Source organism: Cupressus sempervirens, chromosome 7 (assembly GCF_028749045.1).
Source record: "Cupressus sempervirens isolate cs-2001-9-10 chromosome 7, ASM2874904v1, whole genome shotgun sequence".
Classification (NCBI taxonomy): domain Eukaryota; kingdom Viridiplantae; phylum Streptophyta; class Pinopsida; order Cupressales; family Cupressaceae; genus Cupressus; species Cupressus sempervirens.
Window position 1 is genome coordinate 667,415,346 of NC_143124.1, and position 21,942 is coordinate 667,437,287.

The 21,942-nt window shown below is 36.8% G+C and overlaps 1 protein-coding gene across 2 annotated transcripts; it reads right to left on the reverse strand.

Moving 5' to 3' along the window:
- Nucleotides 1–13,519: 13,519 nt before the first annotated feature.
- Nucleotides 13,520–17,974, reverse strand: LOC149548435 (pentatricopeptide repeat-containing protein At1g15480, mitochondrial-like). 2 transcript variants are annotated; one of them, XM_089792503.1, is made up of 4 exons: nucleotides 17,786–17,974; nucleotides 17,130–17,679; nucleotides 14,441–15,725; nucleotides 13,520–14,003 (listed from the first exon to the last, which is right to left on the reverse strand). In XM_089792503.1, the coding sequence occupies exons 1-3, from the start codon at nucleotides 17,824–17,826 to the stop codon at nucleotides 14,448–14,450; spliced, it is 1,869 nt and encodes a 622-aa protein (XP_089648629.1). In that variant the 5' UTR covers nucleotides 17,827–17,974; the 3' UTR covers nucleotides 13,520–14,003; nucleotides 14,441–14,447. The 2 variants fall into 2 exon arrangements, with proteins under 2 accessions (XP_089648629.1, XP_089648628.1); XM_089792502.1 differs by lacking the exon at nucleotides 13,520–14,003 and having other exon boundaries at nucleotides 14,226–15,725.
- Nucleotides 17,975–21,942: the final 3,968 nt, after the last annotated feature.

Below are 21,942 nucleotides of genomic sequence, written 5' to 3' on the forward strand. Positions count from 1 at the left end.
TTGCTATTGAAATCCCTGATGAACTGGTAGACCATAACATTGCTTCAATGTCGTCCTCTCTGGCTAGGAAGTTCATCAGCCCAAGGCCGAATATTAACATTGTGAGGACCTATGTGAGAAATAAATGGGAACTGAAAGGGCATGTGGAGATAGCGGCTATGGCTAAGGGTTTCCTCTCTTTTGAGTTCTCTTGTATGGAGGATCTCACGAGGATTCTGTGTGTTGGATCCTGGTGCTTTCGACGTTCGATGCTAGCCCTGCAGAAATGGACTTTAAAGTTGGATCTTAATGATTCATTCTTTATCCAAGCACCTATCTGGGTCCAGTTGCCGAAACTTCCAATGGAATTTTGGTAAGAGGATGTTTTTGATGGCATAGCTAAATCTTTTGGGGAGCTCTTATCCATTGACCTTATTACGGTGGTGAGGAATCAGTTAACTTATGCAAGAATATGCATTGGAGTAAGTGAGGGTAGAGATATGCCACAAGTAATGTACCTACACTCTAAGTTGGGCACCCATATTCAAAAGCTAGATTTTTAAAGTGTTCTATTTGTCTATTTCCATTGTAAGAAGGCGGGCCATGTAGCTAAGGTTTTCCCTAGGGTCTTAGAGGAGAAAAATAGAAAACAAAATTAGAATAAGATCAAGGAAAAGGGATTAACAAAGAATAGAATCAACAAGTCTAAAGAGGGAGAGGAAGTGTGGAAATGAAAGGGAATTACTAATAAAGAAACAGGACTAGAGCAGCAGCAGGAGGAATCAGTGGCTGCTCCTCCTGTGGTGGTAGAGGAAGTCCTAGGGACAAAACCAACGTGTACCAAAAAATTTTGTGAAGAATCACAAAGGCTAGTATCTGAGAAGCAGAGGATGGTGGTTGGGCCAAAGGATTTAAAAAATTTGAAGCAATCATCCCCTAAGGGTGAAGTAATCCAAAAGGTTTAGCCTAGAAAGGAGAGGCATGAACCAACAGTAGGAAAGGAAATTTCTTATGCTCCCCAGATCCAATTCAGGGATAATCTCAATGGAGACAACTCTCTTAGGCGAGTTAATACTCAATGGAGGCGATAATCTCAATATGGGGATTGCCTCTCCTAGGAAGATCTCTAGAGTGGTGGAAATGGTTAGATCCTCTTCGCCATGGCAACTTACTCATATGGAGGCTCTATTTGCAATATGTACAAATGAAAGCCAACGGAAATGGACATCCATAACCAAGAAAAAGAATAATCAGGACCCTTCTCCAGTGTCCCCAACTGCAACAAGAAGCAAAGCAAAGGTTGATGTTGGAGCAAGACCTAAGACTCCTAGAAGGAATGGTAATAGTCAGAACAGGAAAGAGGAAACTAGAAGGAACCTAGCGGATGGGAACCAAAGGACCATCCTAGAGATCTACCTCACAAAGAAGAAATGAAGGTCTTATCCTGGAACATAAGGGGGCTAAATGGAGCCCACAAACAAGAGGTTATCAAAAATATGATTAGAGATCATAGGCCTAACTTTTTTCCTTATTTAGGAAACCAAAATAAGAAAGGAGGTAGTGGAAAGAATCTCTTTTAGTAGTAGTATGGAGGGCTTTGCAATGAATTTGGAAGGAGCTTCAGGAGGTCTGCTTACCCTCTATAGCTCTTATCTCTTCAAGTCTCAAGTTGTTTACGGTGAAGGTAATATTCTCCTCATTCATGTTGAAAATTTAAAAAATAAAGAATCATGGTTTTTGTTGAATGTGTATGCTCCTAACACTAAGAATGGCAGGAAGAATTATTGAGTTAAAATTAAGAATTTTTTATCTAGATTCCAAGTGGGAATGTGTATTATTATGGGGGACTTCAACACTCCTTTAAGGGAGGATGAAAAGCATGGAGGTCTACCACCAGATCTAGATAGTCGGATGGACCTCTCGAATTTTATCAATGATTTGGCCTATCTAGATGTTGATCTTCAGGGAGGTCTCTTCACTTGGTGTAACAAAAGAGTGGGAAGAGATTGTATTCAGGTTCGCTTGGATAGGGCTCTTATCTCCTTAGACTGGTTGTCTTCTTATAATTGCAATCTTTCATTAATGGCTAGGGTTGGTTCGGATCACTCACCCATTTCTCTCACTTTAGACCCTATTGATATCAAATGTAACTTCCCTTTCAGATTTGAGAACATGTGGACTTCTCACCTAGATATTGTGCCTCATATCTCGGAGTGGTGGAATATCCATATTGAGGGATCTGTAATGTTCAAGGTGGCCAAGAAACTAAAAAATGTGAAGTTGAACTTTAGAAAGTAGAACAAGTTAGATTTTGGTAATATCTTTCACTCCAAAGCTCGGATCTCAAAGGACCTAGGAATCATTTAGGATGTTATTCAAAAGGAGGGGTATAATGATGTGAGGATGGAGGTGAAAAAATCTATCTTGTCTGAGCTTCACAATGTTATTAGTCAAGAAGAGACCTATTGGAAATAGAGGTTGAGGGTTTTTTGGTTGAAAGAGGGTGACAAGAATATTAGGTTCTTCCACACCTCTTCTTTGAAGCACAGAGTCCATAATAGAATTAGCAACATCAAGAAGGGAGAAGTGGTTTTAGAAGAAGAAGATGAAATAGTTGGTGAGGCTATTTCCTTCTTCACTAATCTGCTTGTGAAAGACCCCAATCTAGCAGAACATGGTCAGGTGGAAATCTTATCTAACATTCCAACTTTGATCCAACCTGAAGAGAATGAGATGATTGGGTCTATTCCCTCACCTCAGGAAGTGGAATAGGTTGTTTTCTCTCTAGTAGTGGAAAAATCCCTAGGTCTGGATGGGTTCCCGTCTTTTTTCTTCCAGATGTTCTGGAATGTGGTTCAACAGGATGTAACTAAAGTGGTGCAAGAATTATTTGGTGCAAGAAGCCTTTTTAAGGAGATTAATGTCATTTTCCTAGTGCTTATCCCAAAGGTGGTAGGGGCGGATTCTATGGACCAATTTAAACCTATCAGCTTGTGTAACTCTTTCTATAAGATTATTTTTGAAGTGTTGGCTTCAAGGATCATCAAGGTTCTCCCCTCTATTATAGCTCCTCAATAATCTAGTTTTTTCCAGGGGCAACAAATCCTGGATTCTCTTATGACTATCCATGAAGTGATCCGCTCTTTGGAAGATGGTAAGAGAGAAGGTTTCCTCCTTAAGCTTGACTTGTCTAAGGCTTATGATCATGTGGATTGGTCCTTTCTCTTCAAATTTATCAGGGCCTTTGGGTTTACTTCAAGGGTTATCAAACTTATTGGCTAGTTGGTGACTACTACCTCCTTGGCAGTGTTGGGTAATGGATTCCCCTCAGCTTTTTTCAATCCCTCCAGAGGTCTTTGGCAAGGGGATTTGATCTCCCCCATTCTCTTCATTATATTGGCTAACTGTCTTGGAAGGATGATTTCCGCTAATAGAATTCTGAGAACCCTGACTGGTATCAAACCTTCTTCTAGTCCCCTGGTTTTCTCCCACCAACAATTTGTTGATGACACTATAATGGGTGGGAAAGCCACAGTTGGAGAAGCTAGGGCGGTGAAAAAGATTTTAAAGCTCTTACTCTAGGGGCTCAGGGTAGCTTATTAATTGGAACAAGAGCACTATCTTCTTCATAAATACTCCAGCTGAGAGTCAAAGGAAGATTGCTGCTATTTTGGGCTATGATATAGGAAGTCTTCCTTCAAACTATTTGGGCCTCCCCATGGGTTTGAGGCCCCCTGATTCTTTCTAGAATAACATATTAGACAGGTTTAACAAAAAATTGGCTGGCTAGAAGGAAGTCACTCTTAGCCAAGCTGGCAAGATTCAGTTGGTCAAAGCTACTCTCTGGAACCTTCCAACCTATGCTTTGAGTCTTTTTGGGATTCCAAGCAAGTTTGCAGATCAAATGGAGAAGATCCAGAGGAACTTTTTTTGGTTAGGATTGGAAGGCAACAAGTGTTTACACTTGGTGGCTTGGGATAATGTGTCTCCCAAAACAAATGGTGGATTGGGGATAAGGAAATTGTGTCCTTTCAACAAAGTCGTCCAAGTTGAACATGTTTCAAGAATCTTTTCTAGCAAAGGGGAATGGAGGGACATCATGGAAGACAAATATTTTTGTAGACCCTCGATTAGAAACCTACTCTTTAGTGAATCAATTCCTAGGGGATCTGATATTTGGAATGGATTTCTAAGTGCTAGAGATGTAGCAAATAGTAGGGTGAAATGGTGTGTTGGGAATGGAGAGGATACTCTTTTCTGGTAGGATAATTGGTTGATTCAGGGGCCTCTTGTAGTCATCCCTAATTTTGAGAGATCGGCCTGCATTTGCCTCTAGAGGTTTGGGAGATTTGTATCAAATTGTAGACAAGGCCAGGGCTGGAGGAATCTATCTATCATTTCAATGGACCTTGAACCCCTTAATGACTATTCTTCTCTTTGTGGTTGTGAATGAGGATCGGGATAAGCTTATTTGGGAGAATACTTTGGATGGAACCTATTCGGTGGCATTAGGGTACCAAGCTATTATGAAGCAGGATTTGAAACTGGAATGGGATAAAGCCTAGTACCCTGGTCTTACCCCAAAAATCAACATTTTTTCTAGCTTTTTCTCCACAATAGGATTTTGACTATTAACAATTTGTGCAAGAGGGGACATCCTATTCCTAATAGGTGTGTCCTTCGCAAAAACCAAGCCAAGACGATGGATCATCTATTTATACACTGCTCTTTCTCTAGATAGGTCTGGTCTTTATTCAGTCAAGCTTTCGGGATGAGTTGGTGTGTTCCCAACTCGACTACCAATTTCTTAAGGCAATAAAAAAATTCTTGGAGGGGATTTGGGCTCAAAACTATTAGTAAATGGGCCTTGCCTCATTTTGGTTGGGGTATTTGGAAGGAACGCAATTACCGAATATTTAGGGATGCTAACCTAACTGCTAAAATTGTGTTCGGTAAAATTCAAAATGCCCTTTAGGAAAACTATACATTTATATAAGGAACTAACCCTTTTGTAGGTGATAATGATAGTACTAATTATTCTCAAACAAGAAGAAAGGAGTGTTACTGGTCTTTACCCCCAAAGGGTTGGCACAAAACCAACTTTGATGGTGCGACCAAAGGCAACTCAGGAGAGGCAGCTTGTGGAGGAGTGATTAGGAATAGTCATGAGTATGGGATTGCGACAGTTACTTTCCCCTTGGGTTTTCAAACTAACCATTATGCAAAGGCTAGTGTTGCTTTTCAAACTACGAAATTGGCTAAACAAGTTGGGGTCAAATGCCTTTGGTTGGAGGGGGACTCAAATAACATTATTAAATGCTTAAGGGGAGAACACCCTCCAACATGGATTATAAAGAATATGATAGAGGAAATGAAAAACATTTTTCTTTCCTTCGAAAAGGTCTTTGTGTCACATGTTTATTGTGAAGGTAACGTGGCTACTAATTGGATGGCGAATGAGGCAGTAAGGAGGAACACATCACAAAGATGGTCAAGTGGAGAGGTTTTGTTCGCGGATGCAAAAAGTATTATTGAGCTAGAAAGGATCTGGGGAAAACGAGAAACATTAAGTGTAATTATGGTAGTTAATGTTGTCAATTTGACATATAAAGTAATGACAGTTTGACATGATCTGATCCAAAGGCATCATAATTGGGGGGTTTATTGGCACATTTTATGGGCGATCTTAAGGGCTTATGGTAATTACTAGATCTTTTGCTTTTCCAAGGTCGGAATCAAGTATAGGTTTTCGGAGAAAACCAGGTATCAGCTCAAGGAGACGGGAGAGCTCAGAGTCTCTGGTATTTTGTATGCAACAATATGGTTGGGGAGAGGCACAGAAGGGAGTCGGAGAGAGAAGTTGAGAAGTAGAAGAGGCGTTCAAAGGTGTGGGAGAAATTGAGGGAAGGAGGTATCTCGTCCTTCATTGAAAAACTTCATGGCTGGGACCTGAAGATTACTAACCTAATGGTGAAGACATAGAGAGAGGGAAAGGTGAAGATTGATGGGGAGGATTTTTAGTCAATGAAGGGGTTATTGCCGAGGTGATTAACTCCCCTAACTAGGGCATAAAATTCTATAGAGACAAGAAAATTTTCCTGAATGCGGTGAAAGATTTTGCTAAGGACTCGAAGGAAATGAAGGATCTTGTGAAGACGGGTGCCTACTATGAGCCTACATCTATAAAGAAGCTATGGAGGTTTGTCCTAAGGGTAATTATTTCCTACATAACGCTCAACATCAAGTTTGACAGGATTCGAACCCACCATTTCATTATTCTAAATCATTTTAGGTATGGAACTAGAATTTCCATTCCCTACTATCTGTTTTCCACTACTAATAAGAGTGTAATGGATTATAAGAAGAAAGTGTACTCGAACCTAGCCTTCCATGAGGGTTTGTTATTACTCTTATATGAGCATTTTAAAGCTCAAGCTCATGGAAGGGTTGTTTCCTAGAAGGTGATTTCTTCCAAGGAAATAGAGAGCTCCTACCTCTCGTCGAACATAGAGGGCAGTGCAGGTATGCACTCGAAAGAAGAAGAGGAGGTGACGAAAATCATGAAGGATATGGGTAAGAAGAACAAAACAAAGCTAGGGAAAGGTTCGGAGAAAAGGACAAAGTAGGAGGAGGAAATGGAGGATGAGTATAATTATGAGGAAGAGAGGATGGAGACGGATAGGGAAGGCAATGTGAGAGAGGAAGGATCTAGTAAGGCACAAGCAAGCGAAGGTGGAGAGCTCAGTCAAAAGGAAAAGACAAGGGGAGAAGGAAGCTAAGAGGGTTCACGGAAAGAGGAAGGAGAGAATTTATGAAGCTGTGAAAGAGAGGAAGGAGGAAGAGGGCTTGGTAAAAACTACAATTTGTCTGGACGCAAAGGGGAGAAAAACTATATGGAGGAATTTTCATGCTAGTATAGCGAAAATGGGGTTGGCCAAAGAACATATCAACCCTGAGGTGCTCGAGGGAAGGGATGGAAAAAAATAGTTGGAAGAGCTTATTGATCCAGGCCTAGTGATTCTTAGCAACGGTGCTCGGAAAATGGGTATGAACCTCCTTAACAATGCCAGAAACAGCCTCATGGGCAATTTTTCGTCCATAAAATGTATCTTCCATGAAATTGAGCAAATTAAGTTCAACCTATAGGGATAGGAAAGGCCGGAAGGGATGGGTGAGAATGTCAAAATTGGCAAACTAGAGGCTAGGGTTTCAGAGTTAAAAAAAGGGCAAAAATGATGGAGACTACGCTTCATAGCTCAGCTAATCAGAACCTTAACATAATAAAAGGTATAAATGATAACATCATTCAGTTACACGGGATGATGGAGGAAAATAAAAAGGGGAAGGAGGATAAGGACAGAGAGGAAACCAAGGTGATTGGGGAGGAGGTGTCTTTGCAAGGGGAGAGCCCAAGTAGAAAAAGGAGAGTGGAAAAGAGGAAGAGGGAAGAGGATGCTTCTCAGGATGATAGTCACTCGAGGACTAACAAGGTTAAGGCCAAGGAGGAGATGGAGTTAAAGTATCATGAGCTGGCTAAAGAACTTGTCCCTTGATCACTTCTCCTGGTTTTTGTTTGTTCCCTGGCTTTTGGCCTTTTGGATTTTGCTTTCGTTTGTTGTCAGGTCAAGCCTGTTGTTTTTTATGTTACTTAGTAGCTAGACCTGAACTATTAGTTTCTTTTATGTTGATAACTGGTGGGTTTCAAGGACCCCTGTTAAAAAATTGTTTTACTTAATCAAAAACAAGTCATCCAACACTCAGCAAGTTATGCTTTAAGTCATCAACAAAATATACATCATCGGTGTTAGTTTTACTGTCGAATGTAAGATATTTATTTCCCTTAATAGGACAAGGAGCATCGTTACCAACTCTGACTACACCATATTATAGATATTAAACTCAACAAAATTATTTGTCAATTATCATGTCATGTGAACATCCACTATCTATTATCCAATCATTTTATTTTTTCAACATATGACACAAATACTTTTTCTTCCCCGAGGTGACAAAATCGACAAATCCTATCCTCCCTATCGATCTAGTGATCAATTTGAATATATAGCCAGTGAGATCCCAACTCTAAAAGATCCCAAGGAGATGCGAAGAGCATGAGTCCAATGACAAGTGAGGTACCAGGGGCGTAAGATGATCTCGTCCTGGATATCAAGGAAGTACTCAAGATAGAAGGCCATATGCAGATGGAGCCCACCTGGGGGATTCCTCCAGGTCGTGATAACATACTATCTATAGATGTCAAGTCTAACATGCTCATTCAACTCCTGCTGAGGTGGAAGAAGATGGGTTGTAGCATCCAAAGAAAACTGAAAGGGGGGAAGATGATCCAAACTAATACAAATCGAGCCTAAGAGGGCAGAGACCTAGGTGTACTAGCAACGAGCCCTATGACCAGAGTTTGAACCCGCAACCTCCATAGAGGAACAGCAAGCGAAGCAGGAACTAACAAGGTTTCTTACCTTTGGGTTCTTTCTTTGCAATCAGTGGTTCAAGCTCATCAATCTTTATTTCCTCTTCTTGAACATGTGCCCAATATCTACCATAGTCTCCACTAGTTCGTGCACTTCTTTGTAGTACACCATTTGATCATTATGTGCACTAGCTTTGAAAGTTGTCTCAAGTCTAGGAAAAATATTTCTTAATCTACTATTCTCAAAAGCTTTCAATTTTCCAATTAAAGTTTATCTATTAAATTATTTCATAAAAGGGATAACTTATTTAATTGCATACACCTTACTATTATAAACAGGGGTTAATGATCTAATAATTTTGTAGCATACCTCATCTTTCGATATTGTTCCTCTAAAGCTCTTTATACCTATGGTAATCTTAGTGATGATTTGAACATACGACCTAACAAATTAATCTTCTTGCGTTTTGGCACATTCTAGCTTAGATTTTCAATTCTACAACCTTGTTATCTTTGTATGTTCATCACCTTCATATAATCTCTCTAATCTAGTCCAAATCTCATCAGATCAATACCCTTTACCTCAACAAATTTTAATTCGAGAAGAATTGTGATTAGTGCTTCTCTTGTAATCATATTACACAAGAAAAAGAATGTACATCATCTATACATGTAATTAGATCATTTTCTACCTTTACAGTTACTTGAGTATTTGTAACCAATCGATAGTCAATCCCCATGTAAATCAAATGAGTTTGCAAAGCATCCTTCCAACTGTTATCTCTACCAAATTTCATTATCTCCTTCATGTATGGCATGCATCATCTCAAGTTGCTAAGCTTCCCTTCTCAAAGAGGACCTTATGCTCTGATACTAATTGTTAAGAAGTAAAGTCCACATTCACAACTAGGAGGTTGAGTCAACTGTGAACATTAAACTTAAGTCCAACTTATTATATTCAACTTCAATAACCAAAACAATGAAGCATAATAAGAGATAAACCATGCCCAATGAAACAATGATTTGTTGACTAGGAAAACCCTTTAATCAAAGGGAAAACCCTAGTGGGTATGGCACCCACAAGATATGGTACTAATAAATAAGTTCCTTGTGAAAGGATGTGACTCTCTTAGGAGCCAAATACAATGCAATCAATACAATGACCCCTATTAAAGGACAAATTCCTATTAGTACACCTTGAACCCTTGTTACAAGGTTCAAAACCTATTAAAGGTTAATAGGGAAACAACTAGATCTACTGTCTAATTTTTTCTAGAAAGTGCGAAGATAAACACTTCAGGGTAACATATCAAAAATGTTGAACTAACCAACTGCAACAAAATTACCAATACAATTCCTTTGATACCATGTACCAAACCAATCTTTCTCTTCTTTGATTATCCAACCTTCGAACTCACATCATTTCACCATACAATACATGGATCATGACTGTGATATCGAACCAAGGAAAACATCTTTCCTTTATACCCTTCAAAAATAACTAATTAGGCTAGCATGTCAAAGCTTCCCTAATGAACGATTAATTACAAAGGACCTCACTAAGACATACACACCTTCTTAAACACCGTTACAATTATTACATTATATTAAGGTTCTCACATGTTACAATAAAATTAACAAAATCTAGAATGAAGATCAACATATTATACCAACACAATCAACTAATAAGATATAGCCAAATTCCCCCAACATCTATCTCTGACAATATTTTCTACTAACTGATCTAGTACCAGACTTCACAAAATAAATTCTAACTCAACCAATACTCATCATGAACATAAATGTAGCATCTATAGTCATTAGTGAACATAATCCTAAGCTCGCATAGTTTAACCTGTTCTATGCCAACTTTGTTGTCTTAATAATCATTTGTGATGTACACAATCTCTATCTATCATAAACTCAAAAATACATGTTGACATCAATGACAAAATATGTCATCAACACAACACATAACCACCATATCCAAGTGCCAACCAAACTTGTATTCCTAATAGTTCATTCCCCAACACCCCTACCAAATGTTTATAAGATGGGAGCATCCCTAAGATGTAGGGACTTGAGGTTAACATGCCCCACCATTATGCAACCACCACAATGTACATGGCATCATTTCCATGATATCTCCCTTCAAGAGGGAGTTTACAACCCCTCTATTTGAAGGCTACCAGTAGACTCTATGGCATCCTTGAATGCACTAGAAACACCTAGGTATACCCCTACATCATTAAGCTCAAGCCATTTATTTTTCTTAAATCAAAACTTGTTTTTTTACACTTGTGCAAGTAAATTTGATTGTAATGGCTTATGTGCTCCTCCCAAAGTATAAATAGTAAGGATTTGATATTGCAAATAACATATTTATAAGGGACAAGGAAATAAAAACTTGACATAGTAAGAACTTGATGTTATTAGTGTTATTTCCTTGTTCCTTAATCCATCGAATTAGGGCACTCTAAATATTCAATTATATTATTTTCATTATCCCCTTCTTCCCTTCCCCCCCCATAGAATAGAAATATATAAAATAAGAAAATGCCTGATATATAATCATTGTCTGCTTATAATACAAAATTTACACACACACACGTACGCGCGCGCGCGCACACACACACACACAGTAATCTATGGTTCCTTAAGTCTACAATATTTATATACTACTATATATGTATCTAAATATTTATTAATAATTTATGATATAATTTTGTCCTACACTCATAATATAGCTCTTAGATATCGTAAGCTTTTATTCCTTTGCTCAAGCTTGATTAGATATTTATTTCCTTCTTTATATCAATGTGTCATGATGACAACACTCTACAGTGATATAGACTAATAATAACACGGTAGCTATAATGAGTGGATTGCAATGTATAAAGGTCAAACATTGTTCTAATCTATTATAATCTTAGATGTAAATAGTTGATAGGGCATCTTTGATAGGATTCATTGATTTTGTAACCAATATTCTCCCACGATGGCAACAATCATATTTTGGGAATTTAGATGGCTTTGCAAGTATCTCTATAATAAACCTTTATATTTTTTATGTCAATCTAGATAATGATTGCTTATTACCCAATGGAGAGTGAGAATTCATATTTTAGCATTCTCCATTTCAGCATATAAATGCAAAGATCTTGTTTATTTCTTCAAACTATATGTTGGTCATTATTTCCTATTTATATATCATCTAAGCTTTGCTACTATCACTGGTTTGTTTTTGTTAACTCTTTGAATTCTCTAAGGAGATGTTTAGGATCAAATCATTAATCAAATTTATGAGAGAATTCTTCATAGGAGTTTATATTTTCCTATCCTTGGGTATGAATTCCATGAAGTCGCCAACATTGGTTGCATCTTTGAAGTGTAGGATGACAAACTAGATTGTATCTTCTTCAGTAATTGGATTGGAGTTCAAGAACATGTTTAATTTCTACAATCATCCATGTGATGTGATTTTGCCAAATCTATCAAAATTTAGCATAGAGTCCGACCTACTTTGTGTTTCAAGTCCTTACTAGGTTGTTCTCATTCTCTTCCAAGAGCTTCTAATCTTTTTGCTTCACTATAATCGCTCAAAGATATGCATCTCGTTACTTCAAGATTTGATCGTGCTAATTCTTTTGTACTGCTATGAGGGTAATTGTTTTCCTCTTACTCTTTTGGAGTATTTTGTTTGCGAAGGAAAGGTGGTTTCTTAATTTGAGGTGTATTTGTTTGGCTATTGTTTTTCAAATAAGTTGTACTAACATCCTTCCCACTAAGATTCCTAAGGCGACTTATTGAGTTATTTACATTTTTCAATTCTTTCATGAGTTTGATGACTCTTTCATTTTGCTCCGTTAATGTTCTACTTGTTACTTCCAAGAATGTTCTAGTTCATTGCTTACTAATTCACTCATTGTATTGTTTGTTGTTTGTTAACTTTTTTCTCTTTCTAAAGCCCTTTGTGCTCTTTAGATTTGGTGTATTAACAAGATACAAAGATAAAAACTTTGATATCAATTGTAATGTCCCAAAATAATTTCAACAAGTTATGCATAAATGAACCTATGTTTAATATACTTGAATTAAATTATTTAACTTAATACATGCTATAAAGATAATAATGTCGGTGAATTAATACTAAAATATATATGAATTGAGGAGTATATGTTATCCTTATTATAATTCCAGCCTTAATCTTGAACACGTATGTTTAGTTCAGATAATGCTCTACTATTACTTCTCATTAAATTTATTATATGTGACAAAATACTGGACATACCAGTTACATAAATGTATACAACTTTTCCTTACAATCTAAATGCCTTCCTTCAATGATGTTTCACAAACAGTTTGCAGATGAAGTATATATGCATCAAAATACTGTACATACTAGTTACAGAAATGTATACAACTTTGCCTTACAATCTGAATATCTTCCTTCAATGATGTTTTACATACAGTTTGCAGATGATGTATGTATGTATGCATTAGTGACTATTGCAACCCGATGGATGCTTTGTGTCGGTTGGGTGATTACCATGATTGCTAATTAGACCCCAGTGTATCTTTGATGACCCAACCTAGGGGATATGCTGTCCACATTGCACTTGTTAATCGTCAATGACACTTTGCTAATTATTGATGTAGCTACATTAAATCGGTGAATTAACAATTATGTATAAATATTTATTTAATTAACAATTATTAACAAGGGAGAGGAACCAATAGTTGAGCGGGTCTAATAGTCAATCACCTTTTTGTGAATATATTATCTAATCTTCCAACACAAATAGACCAATACTTGAACACATGAAAACTTATAAATGTTATAGAAAAAAAAAGGTAAATTTGTTAATAAGTGTAATTAATAACTCTTTGTTTCAAACAAAAAGTCGTAGCTATCTAATATATTTGTATCACTTAAAAAATAATATGCTCATTTTATAAAATAAGATGCTTAGTTAAATAAACGTTGATATCTTAGTGTACAAATACTATTCTTTTGCCTAATGAGTCACATCTTCAAACTTTAGTTGTAGGTAGTTCAATGTCCATTTTACATTCTTTTTAAAAACTTACTCTCCCGACTACTAGTCACTCTTTCCAATTTAATTAACATATTTAATTTATATACATATTTATTATAAGTAAGGTTTATGACATGGTGACCTGCTCTGTACCACAAGAAGGAAAGAAATGTGTCAAAGGTGCTTCCTCTGTGAGGAGTGGCGCCAACACTATACAATCCAATTCTTCCATTCCAAATTTCCCTCAAGGATCCTTCTGGTGCCCATGGGGAATGTTCCAGCGTCTATTTAAAAGCATGAGGAACTCGTATTACACCATTGGTGGCGGCTTGTATTTGTGATGTACTGATCGAAATAGGAAAACTGAGCTGTAGACATTATTTTGTGTTTTACAGTGAACCAAAATCGAGCAGCGTTCATTTGTATCTATTCTTTGTACTGCTCTTGGTGATTAGTAATAATGAAGTAAATATGCAATCACTGCTACCAAGCCAGATCGAACTAACATGCCATTTCCAACAGTTTGTTGTGCTCTTCTCGAATGATACATAAATAACCTAAAGAAAATTCCAAGCCTCAAGAAAATGTACTTAGCAAATCTAAGAGAAGAGCATCTACCATGGACTCGAGGAAAAAGAGAAGCAGCATATCCAACTAATTAGATGTCAAACCAGTATTCCAGCACCCATCATAAGACATGATAATATTTAGTATAAATAAACAGAAGAGAAACAGTGTACGTTTTATAACATTTTAAAAAGTCATAAGAACATGGAACGTTTTGGAGAGAATGCTCGGGTCAATGTATTCGCATTTAACATATCTAAAATTACTTTAATTCGAAAAGGAAAAATTGAGTTGTTTCCATTCAAAAATATGAACGGGTAATGGACCTTGATATTTTTATGGTCAAATGTGGAGTCTGTATTCATATATTACAGAAACATTATGCCTACACTTCATTTACTAGGTTAAAAAGGTTCAAAGATGTTACCAGAGGCTCAATCAAGCGGAGCAGAACCATTTGATTGTAGACGTTCCTCCTTCAATGCTTCCATCTGTTGCAGAATAGAATTAATCTTTTTATTAGGTTGAAGCTTAGCTGCCAACATTCTTTCCTTGAATCCATAAGCAGGAATGTGTGCCTTCAAGTAAGCTTGCAAAAGGCACTCATATGAATGTATCTGCCCACGATAGCCAGCTTTAATCAGATTATCAAATATATTTTCAGCATTTGCAATATCTCCTTTTTCTGCGTATTTCTCTAATATTGCAATGAATGTCCCATAAGAAGGCTTTACTTGTTTCTGCTTACCAACTTTTAGCAGGAAAGCATGTGCCTCTTTTACATCACCAAATCCGAGATAGAGTTTAACCATTGCCTTACAAAGAAATGGTTGAATCACGATCTGCCTGTTTGCAGTCATACGCTTCACAAATTCCTTTGCTTTGAGAAACAAATTATGGTCAACATATACATTAAGAAGTGCACTGTAGGCAATCGGTGATGTCACTTTCATCCCAGAATTCTGTGTTTTCTCAAACATACTTTCTGCCCTTGCAATTTCACCCAGCTTTCCCCAAGCACGTATCCCAGCAATATAGTAAGAATTAGAAATTCTAGGAAGAGAATTAATTGCATTCCAAACTCTTTCTACACCACTAGGTTTGCCAATATCAGCATATAAAAGAAGTAGAATTTTCAGAAAATAAGCCACACCTTTGGCTGTAGTAAAATCTTCCAGTTCTTTCAATAAGGCTTCTGCCTTTTCCGGGTACCCAGCACGGATATAATTGCTAGCAAGTTCGGCCAGAGTTGTAGGTCGATCAGTCAGTATACCGTCTGCTTTCATATTCTCAAGAATTTTCTCCATTCCAACAATATCACCCACAACACCCTTTTCATGTATCAGATGATTGTATGTAATTACATCAGGTTTTATACTCTCATCTTCCATCATTTTTAATAAATTAGAAACTTTTCTTTTCTCAGATCGAAGATAAACTTGCAGCAGAGCATTATAGTCAAATGTGCTAAGGGCAAACCCTGCATCCTTCATTATGTTGAAAACCTCCTCAGCTCTTTTTACATTATTGATACGTGAAAAGTTCAGCAGACGGGTTTGGTGCACTTTATATCCTCTCATTTCTGATGGTATGGTCTGAAAATGCTTCTCAGCCCTGGAAATCCCATATAACCTGAAAATCAAATCCAACCGAATTGCATGATCACTACCAACGAACACAGAAGGCTTTTTTTCCCACAACCAATTTGACACCTGCATATAACCAAAATGAAAGAGAAGGGGTTAGTTTGCATTATAGCATCCTATAAACAGTAACTTGATTATCTGATGCTTGCTTGCTTATACGACTATGTACCAGACATCTGTATTTCCTGAAAATTGTGAGATTGTAACATCTTTACTGTCCCCACCAATTGCAAATCGCACGCTAAGGTAGAAAATGAAAAATGGTGTAGGAACATATTAGAGTCAATTTCAATCACTATGAATAATTGGATAGATATGTCAATGTGAATAAGTTTCTTTAATTAGCAAGACACAATGGACCGAGAAGGCATGCTAGTAAGCTCTACAAATATAGCTGCAAGAATATCGACATTTGGGCCTGATAAGCCAAAAACAAACATGCTGGCCTGAAGTATTGAGTGAGAAATATTTTAGGAAAAGGAGCTCCAGCCAGTGGCAGTAGTGTGTGAAAGAAGCATGACAGTGACGGCTTGAGGTAATTCAGGAAAGTTTTTACAATTGTAATTCACAAGAATCCCAATCCTTCTCATAATTCACAAGAGTTCCAATCCTTCTCGATCCTCATTATCAATAATTTGGGCTCTGATTCCAAACACCTCATAGCAGAAGAAGATAGAATGACTTTAAAATATAATTATTCGTAGGGTTATTAAAATATAATTATTCATAGGGTTATTAAAATATAATTATTCATAGGGTTATTGCTTCAAAACTTTGACATTTTTCTTTTCAATAAAAAAATTAGAGTTGTTATTGAGCTCTAAGTCTAGCAGTGAAGTTTAAGATTCTTAAAAGGGATGACATAAAATGAATACTCCTTTATCCTTAACTCTAAACCAAAGAGATTCAAAAATAGAAAAATCTCAAAAAAAAATTTAAAATTAACAAAATTGAGTGAAACCCTTAGAACCCTAAAGAATTAATTGTAAGACTTTAGGTTGCCTCTTTTTCAAAGAAAGATTAAAGTTGTTCAAACTCTTAAATCAGCAAAACAAATATGACCATTCTACACGGTTAAAAGCACATATGACCATTCTATACGGTTTAAACTAACAAATTTTGACATACTTTTTTCAATAAAAGATTGCAGATGAACAATAACCCTAACACCAGGAGAGCACATTCCACCATTTTACAGGGTTAAAACTTTTAAAACTCGACCAGTTTTTATTTTTTCCAAAATAAGGGTCAAAGTTAGAGAAAGCCTCTATAATAGTAAAGCTCATAGGACATTTTACAGGATTCGAACTCCTAAAATTTGACGATTTCATTTTTCCCAAAGTAAAGAGTATGGCAGAACAAACATAAAACCATGACAAAATGTAGGGACATTTTACAGAGCTAAAGCTCCTAAAATTAGACTTTCCCTCTTCCTTTCGAAGAAAGACTAATGTTCAATGAAATACTCACTTGGAGGGCTCGTCCGTACATTTTTCGCATTTTAAGCTGCTTGATAATGCTCTTAGCTTCTTTTCTATTAAAGGCATTTCCATCTTCGACCCACTTATCAATTGTAGCAGGCACGTCTTTGAGAGTACATTTAATAATTTCTTGAAGCAAGATTTTAGACGGTCCATCTCCTTGATCTTCAGCATCTGATAAATCAGAATCAACCTCAGCTTCTCCTTCTGAGACTTCGCCTTCTGGATCCAAAGCAAAAACCTCCGTACTGTCGCTTTCAGATAACGAAGCTTCTTCAGGGGGCACGTCTAGCTCAGATAAATTTGCACTTCCATCTTTACTCTCCTTTTTCTCGTGCACGCTGCCCGTAACCTGTGATGCGAACCCACGAGCAATCCCCCGATAAACGGCAAAGGAGATGTTTCGGTCGATGACGAAATTGCATGCCTGAACTGAGCGCTCATGATTATACTCCTGGCCGAAGGGCAATTCGTTGCAATTGTAGCTACCCGCTAAAGTTGCAGCACATCTCAAGGCATTGACATGTTCAATACAAATCCTGCGATTAACAAATATATCTATCAAAAAAATAACATAAAAAATCCGCTTTTCCGGGTTTGTATTCACATTTTCAATGTATGCAAGAAACGTCTGCAAATACTTACTTGACCTGATTTGCTGATCTTCGTAAGGCCCGCATGATCATCAACAAAGGAATGCCGCTGTTATAGGAGGAACAGAGCACATACGGATTGCTCTTGAACCCTGCACCTGATCCTTAAATCCTCAAAACCCTAAACCCAAACATTGGAGCAGTCGTTTTCGTACTCACCGAGGCGGGTTTTTAATCTGGCTTGTCTTATTTGGTAATATATATCGCTTGAGGTGCAATGTTTACATCGTCCAAAGGTATTGGAGAAGTACACTTTTATGTTATATAGTTTATATTTTTTAATTGGAAAATTGGATATTAAAATCTAATTTAAATTCAACAAGAGTTCTAGGAGAGTTTGAGTTTTTGTCTTATGTAATAAGTAAGAACAATGAAAATTGAATAAATATGAAATAGAGGTTTTACGTAAGCAATTACTTCTAAAATATATGATGTTCACAAATAGTAATAAAAATATTAAAATTAAATTATAATTTTATATGATCTATGAAAAAAGCTAATACTTTGTAGGCCCTATTTCTGAAAATTTTGAGCAATACAAATCCACAAAATCTAAATAACACCAACATGTAAGAACCTATCACATAGAAGAAAAGACAAAGAGAAGACAAGGATTTGGCTCTAAAAATATGAAAGAATATATTATCAGACTAAAGGAATTAATTGAAATTTACAACTAATCAATCCTTATAGAAGGAAATCATAAAACCTAACAGGGAAATGCTAAGAGGCAAATGACATTTAATAATTAATATTTAATTGTTAAATGGGAATGCATGTGCATAAAAGGAAATCTTAAGAAGCGAGTAAAGGCAATTATAAAATTAAATTAAATTTAGCATTTACTCTAACACCCCCTTAAAATGAGCAACAATGCATGAAAAAGAAAGGAAACTACAATGTTAAAGCAAACTTGGGTCCCAACAACAAGGCCTGATGAGGTACCCAATCACAACCAAATCTCTATGAAATAGAGAAATAAAGAAAATCCAGTGGGAAAAAAACCTACTCCAAAAATAGAGAGAAAGAAAAGTACAAATGATATGTCTCAAGAGACTCTCTCAAAACCATAAGTACAATGAAACCCCCCATGATAGGGGATCAAGACTCCATAGGCCCCCTAGAATGGTAGAACTCATGTGTCAATGAACAAACCAATGTGGCTCCAATCTAAAGGAAACAAAGGCACTAGATAAGGAGGACGAAACCCATGAATGTAAGGTGAAGTTGGAAGTCATAACTGATGCTTAAAGGAGAATGCATGAAAATCCTAAAATAGAATCTCCAATGGAGGTGAGATAACTGGTGTATTGAATCTATCATATGGGAGGAGATGTATGTCCTCTAATATACCATCAATTGCACTAGGTGGATCGATGAATGGAGCTGCAATGTTAGGCAATGTTGAAGAGTAATCATGTGTAATAGATGGAATTTGAATAGGAGGTGGAGGTGTAGAAGTCACAACACTAGTCTCAGGAACAACACATAAGTTCAAGTGACCCGACTTCACCTTAGTTTTCTCTCATGAAGAAGGAGAGTGTCTCTCTGATAGTGGAGATGGTGGACCAAAATGAGAGAAAGAGTATAAGCGGGAAGAATGATCAACAGTCCCTGTAGCCTCAATATTGCATGTCTCATTATCTCTGATGTGCACTGAATCTTGTGCAAACTCAACTATCTTTCGTGTCCCACTGTGTGTAATCTGATAAATAGAGAAAATGTTAGAGGACAAAGATGCAACACATAGTACATCATGAAATGTATCATCATCAATATCAATAGAACCTTTCCCACATACAGTCCTAATATTGTTGTTCCCCATCAAAATGTGTGGAATAGAAGCCTCAAAAGAAGAGAATAAATCCTGAAAAGATGCCATATGGTGTGAAGCACCTAAATCCAATAACTATCTAGAAGTATGTGAAGTAGTAGTTGCACATAATGCATGACCCTTTCCTATGTCTTTACCATCTAACTAAGATGATGATGAAGAAGAAGATCTATGAGAAGTAGAAGGAATATCAATGTTGCTTTTCTGAAGGAGAGTTGTCAAATCTAAAACATGTTTGGCATAGCCATCTAACTTCTTTTCATAGCAATGCGACTCATCATGATTGGGCTTATTACAATAAGCACACTTTGGTCTATCTGGCTTTGGTTTATCCCCCTTAGGAGGAGGTGGCCCTGATGAGATGTGAGGGCTAGAAACAATTTGAGACTATGTAGGATGTGACTTATGTTTCTTCTCCTTCTTTCCTAAAAATGTTTGAGCTACCAATGCATAAGTCTATAAGCCTATGAGAGAATCCAACTGAGAGATCTTATCTTGCTTTCAAGTCAAATGATCACAAAAAACCTCAAAGGATGGCATGGTAAATCTAGTACCCAAAGCATCCATGGTGAAATGTTGTTAGAGTAATTAGATATTTCCTAATTAACTCTAGTTTTCTTAAGCTAAACTTTAGGCATCTAATAATTAATTCTTTTATTAATTATTATAACGCAACCTAGGTTAGACCATTTTAGGGTTTCAATCTTCTTTATAAAGATGATCTCTCTTTGTAATAATTAATTGATTCACTTTTGATAATAGCAATCTCTTTTTTGCTCATCAAGGATGTTTCATCTGTGGATTTGGCAATTCCAACCTCCATAGCTTTTTGCTTCTCTCTTTTGTGATAGGTGTTTGCAATAGTGCATGAACCCATTTTTTGGCTCCCCGTGTAACTTTTGGAACACTTATATTTTTCACTACACACACATGTATTTTGGACCAATCAATGACCCATGTTGCCCTTTTGTTGGAAATTTCTTATTCCTTGGGGAGTTTGGTTTTGGTATCATAATCATCGACACCTTTTTTGGTACACGTTAGGCATGAGCAGTTTTGAGATTTCACAACATGATCAATGCCCTTCAATGCATCTTTCAATGTGTCTTGTACACATGAGATCTTTTCCATGATTTTGGGACTTGTTCACAGTGCCATGTGGTGTCTACTCAACCCACCTTCAGCTCCCGTGCATTTTATGGAGGAAGGATTTTTTTGGGGTTGTATTTATTTTTTGGGCCTATAAATATTGATTGGTGGTTTACTTTCTTTTGAGGTGGTTTATGGGCCCCTCTTGCCATGTCATCCAATGATAGGGCATATAATGTGACATCTTTGGCACTTTCTATCTTTTTTGGCCACCAGATTTCAACTTTGACACTAGCTTTTTTACTGATGACAATATTTTCACATCTTTGTCTTGTTTTTGATGGTTCGATTTTATTTTTTATTGGGGTCATTTTCAGGCTTTTTTTTGCCTTGATGGCCACTTGACTGTCAAATTTGGGCTCGTCACATGCTGACATTAGTGCCATGTCATAATTGCATCAATGTTCTTGTCACCTTTGCAGGCTATGTTTGGACCTACCTTCACATTTTTGCTCATATCTCAAGCATACAAACTTTTTTTTTGTAAATGAGATATCATCAGAAAGCTGGTTCTAAGCCCATCACAATGGTATAGTTAGTTTTTAGTGTCGATATTTTTTGATGTAATTTCTACTATCAAAGTTAGGGGTACAATTTTGTACTCCAAGAGATATATCTTGAGCATTCGATCTTCGATTTGGAAATTCTTTATATCACTGGAAAGATCTTTCCGAGCTCTTTCTAGTGATGCTAGTTGTTTTTCAGATTCTTCTCTAGGCACATTATATTCAATCTTTTTATTTTTTGCATTCTAGTGGATATCATGGTTGTTTCAAGTCGAAGGATTGTTTTCATTGCTTCAGATGATTCGTCATGACTTGTATTATCTACTGTATTATACTTATATCTCTTCTGATCTATTTAGACATCATTTTTATGCATTCTTGCAAACACACTGAGATAAAGTGCCATATTGCATCTATATTTTCATTTCAGTTGTTTTGCCTTCTGATTCAAGCAATGTTATTTGAGGACACTCATACAAATTATTGTATCTCTAGGATTCACCATATATTGTGCCTTCTTGTACATGCACTACTCATGATTAAAGTGACATGGGGGGTTGATGTGTTGCCTTTGTTTTCCATCTTCCTTTAGCCTCATGATATGCCTTAGATTGATCACCTCAATGCACACATACATACTCTTTTGTGCATCTTGATCAT